This window comes from Pterocles gutturalis, unplaced genomic scaffold (genome assembly GCF_000699245.1).
Source record: "Pterocles gutturalis isolate BGI_N339 unplaced genomic scaffold, ASM69924v1 scaffold29316, whole genome shotgun sequence".
Lineage (NCBI taxonomy): Eukaryota > Metazoa > Chordata > Aves > Pterocliformes > Pteroclidae > Pterocles > Pterocles gutturalis.
Window position 1 is genome coordinate 101,469 of NW_010098774.1, and position 14,959 is coordinate 116,427.

Here is a 14,959-nt window from a genome sequence, read left to right on the forward strand (position 1 = left end):
AGAAAAAATTTATTTTTTTACTTTTTCTACTCATTGCATTGAATATCTGGTTTTACTGTGCCGGATGTTTGTGCGTGATACTAGACATAGTAGCACTGTGACATGAGTATGTGAAACACCTATTTTACATTTCGAGTTTGCTCTCTATGTGAACATGTCTTTTATCTTTAACATCACACAAAGAAGCCATTACACAATATATTTTTTGATAATTGAGCTGGTAAGAATGCTGTTCAGTTCAGTAGTAGGTCAGGTTTGAATTGGTGAAGTTATGCATAAATAATCACCTCAATTAGGAGAAACAACAGGTTCTTTGTCAGCTGCCTTTCCCCCAGCTGTGAAATCAGTACAGTGGCAGGTTGATAAATAAAGTTCTTTATTTCTGTCATTATTATCCCCATTTCTAGAGCTTAATTTTGCATGTTAATTCAAATTCCATTCCAAATTAATATTTCCAGGCTACTGTCCATGCCAACATTATTTGCTTGTTAAGATGAACAGGGACTGGTCAGCCTTCTTCCTTGCAGAGGTTGTGTATCCACACAAGCACTAGTTGCTAGAAATACAGGAGAATAATGAACATAATATTTTAAGTTAAAATGAGTTCATTTTCTGCAGCTGCATAATTACTGCAATCCACAATAGACTGGTCTGATAATGAGTTACACCCTTTCTCCTGGAGGAGGTTCCTGAATCTTGTCCTTTTTGTGCTGATTTTTTTCCCATGGTATTGCCAGGCAGAGTTTCTGGTTTTTGCTCTTTCTGCTCTATGTTGTTGCTGACACAGGGAGATTCTAGGGATTTTTACAAGGAACACTAATATAACCCCAGGGACTCTGAAAGATTCCAGGCCTTAGCATGGCTGCATTAATGTAATAAAGTGCCTGCTTCTGCAGCATGACCCCAATCAGTGATGCCCAGTTTAATGAACTGAGAACACAACTTACATGCTAGAGGATGTAACTGTATGGCTGGACTGGCCAGTCAGCTGAAATGCTAAAAAAACCCATAAAATCTCTTAGTGAAATAAATGTACATACTGTAATTATTCCCATCATGAGTTCGACTCTGTGCTTCCAGTTTGTCACCACCCTTGAGACTTTTAGAGATATTCTGCATGTACGATGGCTTTTTTAAGCTCTCTAAAGGCCGATATTTTTGTCACTGCATTTGAATTAAGAGCTTCCATTGACTTCAACAATGATGGATTGTATCCAAGAATCTTCAGTTGTGTGTGGCCATGTGGTGTGACAAAAGTTCTGTATTTTTCTTTTCTGTCAATGACTTTTTTACCTACAAAGTTGGTTCCTGTTCCGATTGGCGTCAGAGGTGAATGTTTGCCACTTACTTTGCTGGAGATGAGGAGCTTATTCGTCAGGACAATTTTGCAATGTACCATTCAATTATTTGCAATTCAATTATTTTTCATCATATTTATCAGAGCATTAAAATATTTGCTTGCCATGATTATGGTTAGTTGCATTCATAAAGGTAGCATATTTTAATCTGATTTTTCCCTGTAGATATTGATGAGTGTGAAGACAATCCTAACATCTGTGATGGAGGCCAGTGTACAAACATCCCAGGAGAATATAGGTGTCTTTGCTATGATGGGTTCATGGCATCTGAAGACATGAAGACTTGCATAGGTAAGGGAAAGTACATGTTTTCCAGTCGGCATTAACTGGGCAAAAATAATTTATTAAGGCACTATTTACAAGTAGGCACCCAATGATATTTAAAGAGTATTGCTCTTACGCCCTAGTTGTGGCCACCTGACCATAGGACCAGCCCCATTGCACAAGCTCTGCTTGTCAAATACAGATGTTATCTCTGTATATCCCTGTAGATTGGGATACAACCATGATGATCTGTAGCATCATATCTTTGGGTCCTCTTCCAGTGAGGTTTTTATGCAGCTCAGATGAAAGAGTGCTTGCTGAAAGGAAATGCTGGAGGATGACACTGGAAAATTTCTAGCAAGATAAATCACCAGTGCTGATTTAAACTTGTCTCTAAGAGAACACTATGTGCGAGTGCTGTACCTTGGTAGAACAAAGTGATAAAATGGTGTATCTCCAAAACCAAATTTTCACATTTAAATTTAAAATCTGGAGCATATTTGAGGAGAAAGATTTGTAAAAACTAGACAATGCATGCATGCATATATAAATGTATGTACACACACATATACGTAGAAAGCATCAATAAATAGTCACAGTCATTCTTTGGATAGTATGCTGAATCTTAGTCTTTATTTTTAAGGAAAGTTGGAATTAAAGGTATGTTAAAACAGATATAGTAATATAGCAGTGTTAAACTAGATCTTGAAATGTACTGTAGGTAAGGAATAACTAACCTAAGCAGTTTTCTCTTGCTAGACCCATTTTTGTACCAAAATCATATCTCAGGGGATTTTGCCAGTTACTTTCAAAGCATTATATTTAACACATATTAATTCATGTTTTTTTAGATGTTAATGAGTGTGATCTGCATCCAAACATCTGTCTGAGTGGAACTTGTGAGAATACAAAGGGCTCATTTATCTGTCATTGTGATATGGGATATTCAGGCAAGAAAGGCACAACTGGTTGCACAGGTATGTTCTAAATTTTAATTATTAACTTCTAGTTAAACTCGTGAGTCTATGTGCTCTTTTCTGTAGTGTTTAAAACCTCCTCTCGCTCTGCTTCTTCTCATTTATTTGTGCTAAATACTGTATTTCCTGTCCAAATTTGCTGAGCTTGTGTTCTGCTGAACTTCAGTGGCATAGCATTCAGCCTGATGCTGCTTCTGCTGAAATGAGTGACAAAATGTCCACTGGGAACAAAATTGGGCTTGTTACTGCATTGTTGTTGGTCTAAGAGAAGAGAAAATGCCTTTGCCTGTAATTTGACAGACTCCTTAGGACCTCGGTGCATTTGGATTAGTTAATTGTATGCTATGCAGGAAAATAACAGGTATCTGTTCTGAGTGTTGTTTTGGCAAGCACAGGTGGCTTGTAGTATGTGCTAAAATATATTTTCAGTTTTTGCAAAGTGGCAACAAGACAGCTACTCAACTGTATTATATCAGCAAAAACAGAATTTGCATTATTTTGTGTATTGCCAGCAAACAGAAATGAGATTTAAATATACAGGCTCTGAGGGCCTGATATTAATAATCCTCGTGCTGGTGTCTGAAGCCAAGGTGTTGAGAATCTTAGGCTTCACCCAAATGTGAATGCAAACATATGTTCAATATAATTTCTAATATGGACTTAGGGTAAACACATTTCTGGCAATGTCTTTGAGATAAACTTTTATTCTTAGTCTGCCCTTATTCTACAGAGTTAATAATATACTTCTGTAAGTGCCCCATATATATGAAGCTGGTTTTCTACACCTCTTATAGAACAATCCGAGAGCTGGAGCGGTACTTTGCATATTGGATCATGGACGAATAGTTGTGCATTAGTAACAGCTGCCTTTGACTTAAATATGAACTGATCTAAATCCAAGAAATCTCTAATTGTACCCTGTAGACCAACATTTCAATGTTCTTTGTTTCTGTACTAAATTATTTTAAGATCTTCAGTACTCTAGACCTGAAAACCCTTACACGTGGTGCAGCTGTCACTCCTGGCGTAATGAGTGATGGTCACGAGCAGTCAGGGAAGATGAAGCAACTACTAGAAGGCAAAAGACAGAGAAAGGTCATGGAGGCAGGGGAGGAATTTGAGGCATGGCTTCTGGGGAAGTGCCTGAAAATAGCCACCATTTTGGCATCATGTGATGCAGGGTAGTGGCAAATGTCCCAAGTAATACTTTCTTCTTAACAGAGAGGCAGGGAAATCCCTCCCTCCGGGTCCCAGCCAAGCCCAGCCCTCTAGATGGATACTGTCTGCTGTGTGGGCTCTCCCCACTGCCTTGCACATCTTTCTCTTAAAAAAAAGCTGCTTTTGACTATATGTTGGTGTCCCAGGGAGGATGGCATTCACCAGGAAGACCCCCAGAACACCATAATTACAGCAGATGCTGTAGAGGGACTCAGTAATTTGAAAGAGGCCAGTGGTCTAAGACAAAAAGGTGAAGTATCAGTTATGCTGATACAGCTGAGACAGGACCATACTCAAAATAAATCACCAAAATCTTTTGGATTTAAATAAGAAAAGGGAGGAAGCAGAGCAGGAACATTCTAGGTTGGCTTCATGCTGAAGTAACTGTGTAGATACAGGTCCCATCGTGACTACAGTATGCAGATTCTCACATTCTTATTTTTAAAAAGTCTGATTTACTCGTGCAGACCTTTGAATTCCCCACCTCATGTTTCCACAGTATTAGAGCAGAGCTGAAGTTCCCAGGCTCAGGTACTGCAGACCATGACAGCATCCTTCAAGACTTCTTCTGGAGTGACCTTGCCAACAGCACCTTGACCCCAGTATTCAATTCTTGTGTTATAGACAGATCAATAACATCCACAATTTTTAGGAACTCCTGTGAAAAGAAATTGCAAAAATGTGTACAATGCTTTGAATGGGAGGTTCTCTGTTTCATGAGAACAACTAAATAGCGTCCTCTGAGTTCCATTACAGTTTTGTCTAAATATTTCAGCTCCCTTGTCATTACTGATTGTTTCCATTTTAACAAATAAACATTTTTTTTCCCCAATCATTTAGCAGTATTCAGAATCCACCCACTGGCTTACATTCCCATCCCACACAGATGTTAGTTCCCCCCCTCCTTGGTTTTCAGTAAGACTGTGGACAGAGTTTAGTAACAAAAATATAATTTTTTAAAAAATTATGCAAAAACACTCATTGTATATGCAGCTTTCCTAGGCAAAGTGCTACGAATGGTTTAATTTGTATTAACAAGGCAAACTGTGTCAAGACTGACTTAGAGCAGTTCATTTTAAATTTTTCTAGGCAGGCAATGTTACGTAGCCACTAGAGAGAAGATTGCAAAGTTTTCCCCTATCCAAATTCCAGATTGCCCAGCTTTATGACAAATACCTTGTCTCTGCTTTTTCTGTCAATAAAGTGTTCATGTACTTGTGTGGAGATGAGATCCTGTATTGGCACTTGCATTTGTGTTTTGTGATTCATCACCACTCTGGGGTATTGCCTGTAAATTTGCAATATTTCACTGTTGATGTAGAACATTAGATTTACTTGCTCTGATATTTTCACAGAGGAACAAATTCTCTGACTCTCTCCCATCCATCCTTGCCAGTTGGGGCTGTGCATGCAGACCTCCTGTTTGGTTCTGGTGGAGCTGTGCTTGCACAGGCTTAGGGCTCCCTTCACAAAGTTGAAATGAACGAGGTCAGCTTAGGGCTAGAAGTTGCCTGAGATGGTCATCAGATCAAGAATAAATGTGCTTTAAAAACTCAGCCGGATTTCTCCACAGCAGGCTCAGGGGCTTAGAGGGCTGAGACTGGGCTCTGAATCGGCAAGGGCCATGCTGGTGTCGTTTGGAGAAAGTCTAGTGGATGGTTTTCAGCTGCAGCCTTGGTGTGGGCTGTGAGGTTAGAGCGTTTGGTCTTGAGCATTACTTGCTGTCATCCAGTGATGATGATGATGGTGGATAAAAGAGGAGGGAGTGCACACTGCGTACTTGTGTGGCTGACAAAAACATAGTTCTAAAGAGAAGGACACCTGATGTGGGGAAGGGAAGAGGTGAGCTCTTGTCGTTTGCTCTCAGAAATAGGACCATAGTGTTTTGTGACTCGTACAACGTCCTTGCCCCTCTCCCCTGCCTTTGGCTTCTGGCCGTTAGTAATACATTGTGTTCCAGCCTTGATGGCAGAAGAGGGTTCTGGTATCAGTAAAAGAAATAAATTTCCCCTTATGAATCTGGGAGCTGGCTGTGTCAGGCCAAGTACCAGAAGATAATACTATTAGGATGCTGCCCGCCAAATGGGGGTGTTACAGAGGGAGCGTACTGTGAGTAGGCGTCTGTCCAGCAATAACATGCTGCGCCCCAGGCTGATGATGTAAGGATGGATAGCCGGCAAGAACAGAACTGCCCCATGTCAGACTCCAAGAGGTGCTTACAGTGCAGTATGCTGAATGAACTCTGAGGGCGACTCTAAAAGATAAAACAATTTTACAGATATAGGGATCAGAACAGGGGAATTTTTACTTGTATTTTCTACTGGTGTGAGCTCTAAGTTGAAATTCACAATCTTCTCCCTCTCAAAAGCCTTCTCTTTTACCTACCTGATTACATGGGCAGTGAACCAGGAGGAGGAAATGCCTTGTGACTTCCACCAGACGACAGACCCTGTGGGAATCGGGCCTAGGCTTGAAATACCAGTGGAACGTCAGTGTGATAAAATGCACAGATATGCACAGAGCGCCAAAAAAATTAAAAAGTCAGAAAATACTTAAGGGATTTGCATAATTCCCGACAAACAGAACTGATTTATAAATGGAGACTGAATTAAATTCACGCTTTGCTAGGAATCCTTATGGACTATTGAAGCCCAAATGAAATTTAACAGGAAACATAAATGGCACACAGAGTACCTTGGGGATTTCATTCCCTGTGATGAACATGTGAGTTTTCCAGGGTTAATGTTCACTCTTGTTCTAATCAAATGCAGAGGAGTGACTTGGGTGTTTCCAGAGTGTAGGTGAGAATACAGTGACTTATCCCCGTGCTCCGCTCTGGCCGAGTTTAATGATCCACTTCCAGACTATGTAGAGATGCACTGTGCAGACACTGGCTAGCCATTTCTTTCCTTTGGTTGACATATTTGCAAGCATGGTGCCAACATGACAGGTATATATGATGTGTATTTTTGCTGTACGTCCCCTGCCCTAAAAATTTGTGCCTCTGTGATTAATGGGAGAGATGCTTTATTAATTGCCAAAAGCTTGAGAGAAAAAATATTTGTCCAGAGAAGAGAACTGAAGGAGCCAAGAAAACAGGGTGACTGACAGTTTTTTTCCCCAGAGTGCCTGGGATTGTTATGATGTCAGATCTGCATATTATTTATCATGCGTATTCTCATCTGTTGTAGGCAGACAACTCCCTTAGTATTAATGGGAGTTGTGCAATTACAAAGCTGAGAACATGTGTGCAGCAGGACTGGGGCACAATGGGACCAGCTGAGGATGCAGTGTCAGTCTCAGATTGGAATGTCTTTATTTTCCTTGGCTTGTCACGGCCTCATACTGGAGGCAGAAGTAGAAGGTTGATATAAATCAGTGACTCACTCCCTTACTCTTTACTGAAAATCTCCCTGAAGTTAATGGGAATAGGCCATCACTGTGTGAAACCCTGACTTGAGTAGTGTCCTCCTGTGTGCTCTTTGGGTCATGATACCTTTACTCAGACTGAGTAATGCCTTTCTCTTCAAACAATTACATGTAAATACTTGGAGTATTTGAAGAGTGTAGTACTGTTTGTACTGCCATGCAGACAGCACAATCTGGACTCTTGCTCTTATTGAAGATATTTATGTTGAGTTAATTTTTCCCCTACAGAGCTCAACTTCTCCTTTTTGTTTCGTTCTGCGAAACCATAATTCAATACTTACGGGAACATAAATCCGTATTAAGGTCCAGTATAAGCAGGCATAAATTCCATTGATTTCAGTGCCCCGTTTACACAGGGCCGTGTTTGGTCTGAGATCTCTTTTGCCTTGGAAATAATTGCAATGCAATAAATTTAGGCTTATAACTCAGCTGTGCAATGAAAGGAGAGAATAGGGATTATAGCAAAACAACATCTGAGTTAAATGCAGATAGCTTTGAAAATAAGTAAAATCTGGGATGAAGGCAGTGATGGTATTTTATATGCCTCAATCAGCTTTCATTTAAGTATCTCAAAACCCTTCCATGCATCGATGAAATAAGCCCTGCAATGTCCCTGTAAAGGTAGATGATATTAGAAAATATATTTTGCATTCCATATTTGATCTTTACCCAGGCAAAAAGTATTGAAATCTATTGATTTTATTTTTTTTCCTGGAAAAAAAGCTGGGAAGGATTTCAGGATTTTGTTTAAAGCAAGTGGAATGGCATTTCAGTGGCTGATCTCTGAGAAGGTTGATCCCATTATGAATACCTGTGTTTGGATATAGATTTGTGCTTACAACTTTCATCCTTCAGAAGATTCCAAGCTTTTTATTGTGTGTATTAAACATCTGATGGGCACCCATGTCATGGTGCTGCTGTTCCACTGGGAGATGTTAATGGAGGCTCCCAGGTGCAAAGTGTTAGTGGGTCAGCACGAGGTGGGATGGGATGGAATCCGCAGTCATTTTACATAGAGCTGAAAATTTGTTTTGTATCGCCTTAAATTTGAGCCTGAGCATGACTTCATTGCGGTGTAGCTGTCGCATGCAAGTTTCTGTTTGTGTTTGTTGGTGGTTTAAAAAAACTCTTGGCAGAAACCTCTCGCTGCTGATGTTTTTTGTGTTGTTTTGTTGTGTTCTGCAGGGTATAAGGAAGCATGTGATAGTGTGTTTCAAAGCATCAAATAATCAAATACAGTGCAGTCTTAAGTTAGCAGCGGTTTAACAGTTTGGGTTTTAAAATCACGTAAAGGTTAAAATATAGAGTGTTTGCCTCAGCTTTTTTATGTCAATGTATACTGTAGCTGACCTCTCAAAATTCCTTCTGGTCTTTGCCTTCAGTCCAAGCCAAAATTAGGGTTTTTTTCTGACCACCCTTAAGATTTTTGACAAACACTAGTTTCCTGTTTAGGGTGATGTTATCTTCCTATGAGTTTCTGCACATGCTAAAGGCAAATATGCTCTGAGATTATCTGCTCCTGACCCTTTTTTTAAGTTTTAAAAAGTAAGTGTCCATTTGCATGTTTTCAGGCTTATTGGTGCAGTCGACATTCATTAATAGTATATTCCAGCTGCCAGATTTAGATCTGTATCTGCACTTCAGCATTCAGGTTATGGGAATAACCATGTCTGGGGTTTTGATTCATAGCAGTGCCTCATTTAGAAAGAAACACAGAAAAGTGAGATTGGATACAATTCTGCTATACAGACTTAAAAAACTCCAAAACAAACAAACACAAAACCAACCAAACAAACAGAAAGCCCCCAAACAAAGGGTGGGTTTGGGTAATTGCTGGACTTGAATATTAAATTGTAAGATGACAGACATATGTTGTCTGCTTCTCAGAGTCACGTGTAGTCAAAATATATGTAAAGGACATAGAGAAATGACACGGAGCCTTTTGTCTAAAGAAGAGTGGGTAGAAAAACCTGAGAACGTGAAGGGAATTGTTAAGATGGTACCTGGCCGCTTTCCCCAATGGGTCCACTCTCTTGCCCTAAAGAGGCCATTGTTTTTAGGTACAGTGGTAGGGAAACTGAGGTCTGTGGTTTTGAGGCTGAGAACCCCAAAGGTTATTACATGGTTGGTAGCTGATGCTTTTTCTTAATCATCGTTTCAAGAGGGGTTTGAGCTGGTTATTTTTGTGTGTGAAACTATGCAGAGTTTGTGAGCTTGTTTTCCCTTCCCATCAGCTATTGTACAGAACGAGGTGATTTGTCTTACTGCAACAGTGAAGGAACCTGCAAGCACTGAAAAAATTGATATAAATATGAAGTGGTTTGATGTGAATTCTAGATAATTTGTATCCTGCATGGAAGGAAGTAAAGCACAGTTAGAGAGGGCTTGGTTACACAAAGCACTGTAAAATCCGCTGTGTAAGAAAATTCCTGACAGTTTTGTTTTAGTTACCAGTAGTAATCTCTGAAAACCTTGCTGTTGAGTTTATACATTCTCCAAGTACTTATATGGGACATTAATACTGTTTTGTGACAAGGAAGAATGGAGTTCAGTTTGGTTTTTGTTGTCTATACATTTTGACATTGCCAAATGCCCAAGAATGAAAATAAGGTGAAAATAGCAAGTACAGAAATAGAATGTGCTGACACAAAAGCGTATGTTGAAGATTGGATGACTTGCTGCCTGGTGTCTCCAAGGATGCTGACTTTTTTTCCACTGTGTTAGGTTTCCTGAGTTCTTAATAAACTGCCTGATGATCTCTCTGCCCATCAGCTGTCACATTAAATACAGTGGTACAGGCCATCCTCCACCTTCGACACAGTCTCTGGCAAAGCAGAACCTGGCTTTGTTAACTGCCTAGAGATAATTCTAGGAGGAGTTTGCAGGTGATGCCCAGCTGGTGTTCATCAGCATCCTTGCAGATATGATGGGACCTGCGGGAGTGCTGCATTCCAGGAGTCCCTGGGTTGCTTCTCAGACCTTTTAGCAAACCACGTGATGTAGTGCCACCAAGTCCCACTCCACAGGCTCCAGGATGGCCAGATGGAAAAGCTGCCTTCTTTCACTCAGGTGTGTTAAGATATGGGTAAGATGCAAGCCAGTAAATTGTAGTGGTGTCTCTCTGTTGTCAGAGCAGCTCAGGTCTTCATACCAGCTCTTATTAATCAAATTTGACCCACAACCTATTGCAAAGCTGCTTGACAAACATCAAGATGCTGAACACCTGCAGTGGTAATCTTTATGGATGCTAGTCTTCTTCCCAAAGGCTGTGGCCTCCCATTCTTTCTGAGCACACCAGTTAGCAGGAGAATTAATTGTATTTTATCAAGTGAAATTTTCCTCCTTGAATATAAAATTTACCAGGGCTTTGGAGTGAACTGCAGAAGTACTGCTTTATATGCCTATCAGAAAAATGGATAGTAGGGCAGCACATGTTTGAAATATGCTACGTGCTTCTTTGCTTTCCTTTGTTATTGTTTTATTTCTCTTCTGCTTCATTTTTAAATGTCATGTTATAAAGAAATGCAGGCTTGCTTTCACGTTCACATTGTCTTTCTTGAGAAATTCCAGTATCAGTTATCTGGATATGAGAAAGTTTGATCCGTGAGCTCTTCAAACATCTCTCTGTTTTTACAGATATCAACGAGTGTGAAATTGGAGCCCATAACTGCGATAGACATGCCATATGTACAAACACAGCAGGAAGTTTCAAATGTAGCTGCAGCCCTGGCTGGATTGGAGATGGTATCAAGTGCACAGGTGAGGGTCATGTGCATTTGTATTTATTTGTAAGGTCAGAGCAAAACTGGGTCCCAGCAATTCTGAAAACAACAATACCACACCTACAGATTGAGAAGACAAATGCTTATCAAGCTTGTTGGGTCGATTTGACATGATCTGTTGGAGGACAAATTCTCCGCCATGGTATTGAAATCAGCATTATCTCATATTTTGCTTGTGAGATGGTGAAAACAGACTGGACCATGGCAAGAGACCTGTGTCCCTGAGAGCAGCTGATGGGAGGCAGTGAAAGGTCTCCTGGTGCTCCTTGTGAAAACAAGATACAGATCTTAGTTTTGAGAATGCCCTGTAGCTTCCTCATTCAGTGTTACCTTGTCAGTCTTCTTTGTTGAGCTGCGAATAAGCTGTGCCTGCTTTTCCAGTCAGATGACCCCACATATGTGTGGGTTTTATTATGGAAGATTATTTAAAGTAGAGCTTCTGTGTGCCATACACTATTTAAAGTGTGTATTCATGGTGTATTTTTTAACTGTTGTTGCTTTTTTCTTTTTCTTTTTTTTTTCTTTTTTATTATTATCTTAAAGATCTGGATGAGTGCTCCAATGGAACCCACATGTGCAGCCCACATGCTGACTGCAAGAACACAATGGGCTCTTATCGCTGCCTGTGTAAAGAAGGTTATGTTGGAGATGGCTTCACTTGTACAGGTGAGCTTTCTTAGGAAAGCACTGGATGACCTCTAATGGTCCTTTGCAACCTAAGTTAGTCTACAATCCAATACACAGAAATAGCTTTTAAACATTTGAAATTATTCTCTAATATGTCATCTTCCATTGTCTTCTACTTCACCTAAATTGCCATAACTTTAAAGAAATACTGTTTACTGTCCCTAGTCTAATGCAGTCATTTTTTTCACTTGATAAAATACAAGTTTTCATTGAACTTTTCTTGTTAGTTGGAGTGAGTGGCAAACTTACTAGAACAATGCTTGATCATGTAATTTGGCTACTTAGTAAACCAGTCCACTGGCTACCCACCGTAGTATTTAAATAATAGGGCACATGTATTAAAATTACTTCATAAAAGTGCCTAAAAACATTTGTTCTTTCCATACGTGAGCGTGTGCTGTCTGCCCTCTTTACTGCATCATCTTGAGAGATGGTGTCAGGACGCAGTGTTGACATGTAGAAGGATGGAATTAGCTGCTTCTGAAACATAATTTTATAAACTGTAAATGTGATTATAAAACTTTGCTAGAGAGATGTTTCCCCACACACACTTCAGTCTTCTCCTTTGAAGAACAGGTTAGCTCACATAAACTGAGTCATCAGGAGCCCTGCTATTAAACTAAGGATATCAGTGTGCTGGTGATGCTGCATGGAGGGTGACCTTGTTCAGAATAAAGCCATATGATAGACAGCTGGTGGGCCAGGTTTTCAGCTGGTGCAAATCAGCAGCACTCTATGAACTGCAGCAGGTTTTTATGTCACCTAGGAATCTGGCTCAGCAGGTTTAAGGCTGAATTTGAATCATTCCAAATTATAAATGGACCCTAGGATTCTGTTTAATTCTCTCTATAATTTACTCTTGAATCTGATTCAGCTTCCTTAGTGGCCTTCGTAACCCAGTGCTTTTTGTTAATTTCCCATATGATGATTTCCAAGAGTCTATAAACTACATCTGTCAAATGGAGTGCTTACAGAGTTTTGCATTCAGCAGAATTTTATTTTTTTTTATTTGGACACTTTATTGTTCATGGATTCAAGAAGTGTCTGGGACTCAAATGAGGGTATACAAGTGTTCTGTAAGCCCTCTGCCAAAGCATGCAGCATTCACCCTGGGGGGTACTACCTTTGATTCACCAGCCATGGACTTTTACAAGCTCACATTGCCAGCCAGACTCTGTTGCAACAAGTAGAGTGTTTTTGTGATGTATAAAATTTAATCTAGAAAATAAGGTCCACAATCTATCTGAAGGGCAGCGTAGTCCAGTAGCAAGGCTGTTTTTCTCATCAGCTGTTAACCTGCAGTTTAATTTTGATGAAGCTATTTTCACCTCCAGGCCACTTTTTGTGGCTGTTTTGTATGGTTGGCATGAAGACTGCCTATTACTATATGTTTGCTTATTGCACAGTAAACATCTTTTTTCAATTGCTGCCTCTAGGCTTTGCTGTAATAGAAACAATAATAAAATTCACGTGCTCATTCTGAGTCTAACTTTGACCCTGTAGGCTGCCTCCAGTTGTTACTAACTGTAGTTACTTGAGGAGTCTGTACCTCTCTCTGATTTTCCTTTTGATTAGAAGCTGTATTTTCAACATGTAGGAAATATACCAAGCTGTTACATGCAATAGCCTCTGCACGTAACTAGATTGCAGTTTCTTCTGCAAGTGTTCAGAGTTAATAGAATAATTAAAATCCTTGGAACACTGCATGCTTCAGCTGAAACAAATGTTGGTGAGAAAATAATGTTTCCTGTAAACCTGCAATTTCTGGTCCTTTGACAGACCTCGACGAATGCTCAGAGAACTTGAATCTTTGTGAAAATGGGCAGTGCCTCAATGCCCCTGGAGGATATCGCTGTGAATGTGATATGGGATTTTTGCCAAGTCCAGATGGAAAAGCGTGTGAAGGTAATTCTCTGTAAGCTTTAAACAACACTCAACAAATTCTGCTTTAATAATATTTTATGTTTGAAAAATTTTACGATTGGTTGCAGTTGTGGTTGTATCGAGAACTGCAGCAACGTTGTCAAGAGTAGTTGCTGGTTTTCAGTTTAGACGTTTGTTATGGGCCTCTAGGTGTTTATCTACCTATTATATAGAGAGAACAGCTTTTTGGAGCCTATCTTATGGCATATTATTTGTGGGTCTGATTGGTGATCCAAGTGGCTCTGTCAGCTGCCATTTCATCTTTGTCAGTTTGTACCTAGTTCTTCATTTTATTCATAACAGTTAAACAGAAAAAGTTGTTACTTGGCCTTGGTGTATATGAAGCTGAAAAACACCGGTCTGCTAGCTAATACAGTGAACATTCTTTGAGGGCTTCTGTGAGAGGCAGAATCAGAGTTTGAAGCTTTGCAGTTTCTATGACCACAACAAAACAAAAAAAAAAAAAAATCCATGAGTATTTGTTCAGTTTTGAAAGTGAGTTGTCAGTTTACAACTCTTTAATTCACAAAAATCAAAAAATAAATATGTTACCAACATGATTAGGTCATATATTTGATTGTAACATTTGAAATCTTCAGTTGATACAATGCTAATCAGTTAAGTCAGTCAAGAAGAAGCAGCCATATCACCTGACGTAGTAATAACTCATAGTAACTGGTATTTGATGGAGTTCGTAAGTACAAAACTATAAATAGGATTTTTTCCCCTAAAGAGTGTTCTGTGTATTTTTTTTAGTAATCTACCAAGAGAATAATTTGAGAGTGAATTTTTGTGTAAACTGAAACAATATTAGGTTTTGTAATGTTTCGTGAAACAATTTACTTTCAAACCTTCCAGCTAACTTTAAATAGCTTATGTAGAGCCTAGCTCCTGTTGCTAAAACAGACTTTCCTTGATGTCTCAGATGTGTACGCTAAATGCAGTATTTTAACGTCCTTTGTAAACACACACATTTTTATTTTATCAAATTGGTTGTTCTTCGTGCAGTGCATACGAGTTTCAGTAAATACTGGATCAGACGCAAAAGGCACGAAAGTGAGCTCTGCTTGCCAAACTTGAGATCTGTCAAAGGCAGAGACCTGAAGATGAGCATCAAGTTCACCTTTGGGCACAAACTTTCCCTTTGCTGATGTCCAGCTTTCTGCAGATGACTGCTGATTTAAAACTAACTTCATTTTTTTTAAAGCATATCTCCTGCTGTGTTTTAATTTTACTAGCTGTCAGATTAGCCCACTAATAATCTCAGATTGTTTCTGGCATGGCTTCCAGTGACACTGGAAAGAGCCTTTTGCCCCCCCCC

The 14,959-nt window shown here is 39.6% G+C and overlaps 1 protein-coding gene across 1 annotated transcript in view; it reads left to right on the forward strand.

Moving 5' to 3' along the window:
* Window positions 1–14,959, forward strand: part of LOC104462251 (fibrillin-1-like) — a 138,956-nt gene that overhangs the window by 87,973 nt on the left and 36,024 nt on the right. The window contains 5 exon segments of the mRNA XM_010074127.1: window positions 1,524–1,649; window positions 2,474–2,599; window positions 10,883–11,005; window positions 11,572–11,694; window positions 13,495–13,620. Of these exon segments, the coding sequence (XP_010072429.1) occupies window positions 1,524–1,649; window positions 2,474–2,599; window positions 10,883–11,005; window positions 11,572–11,694; window positions 13,495–13,620 (624 nt within the window).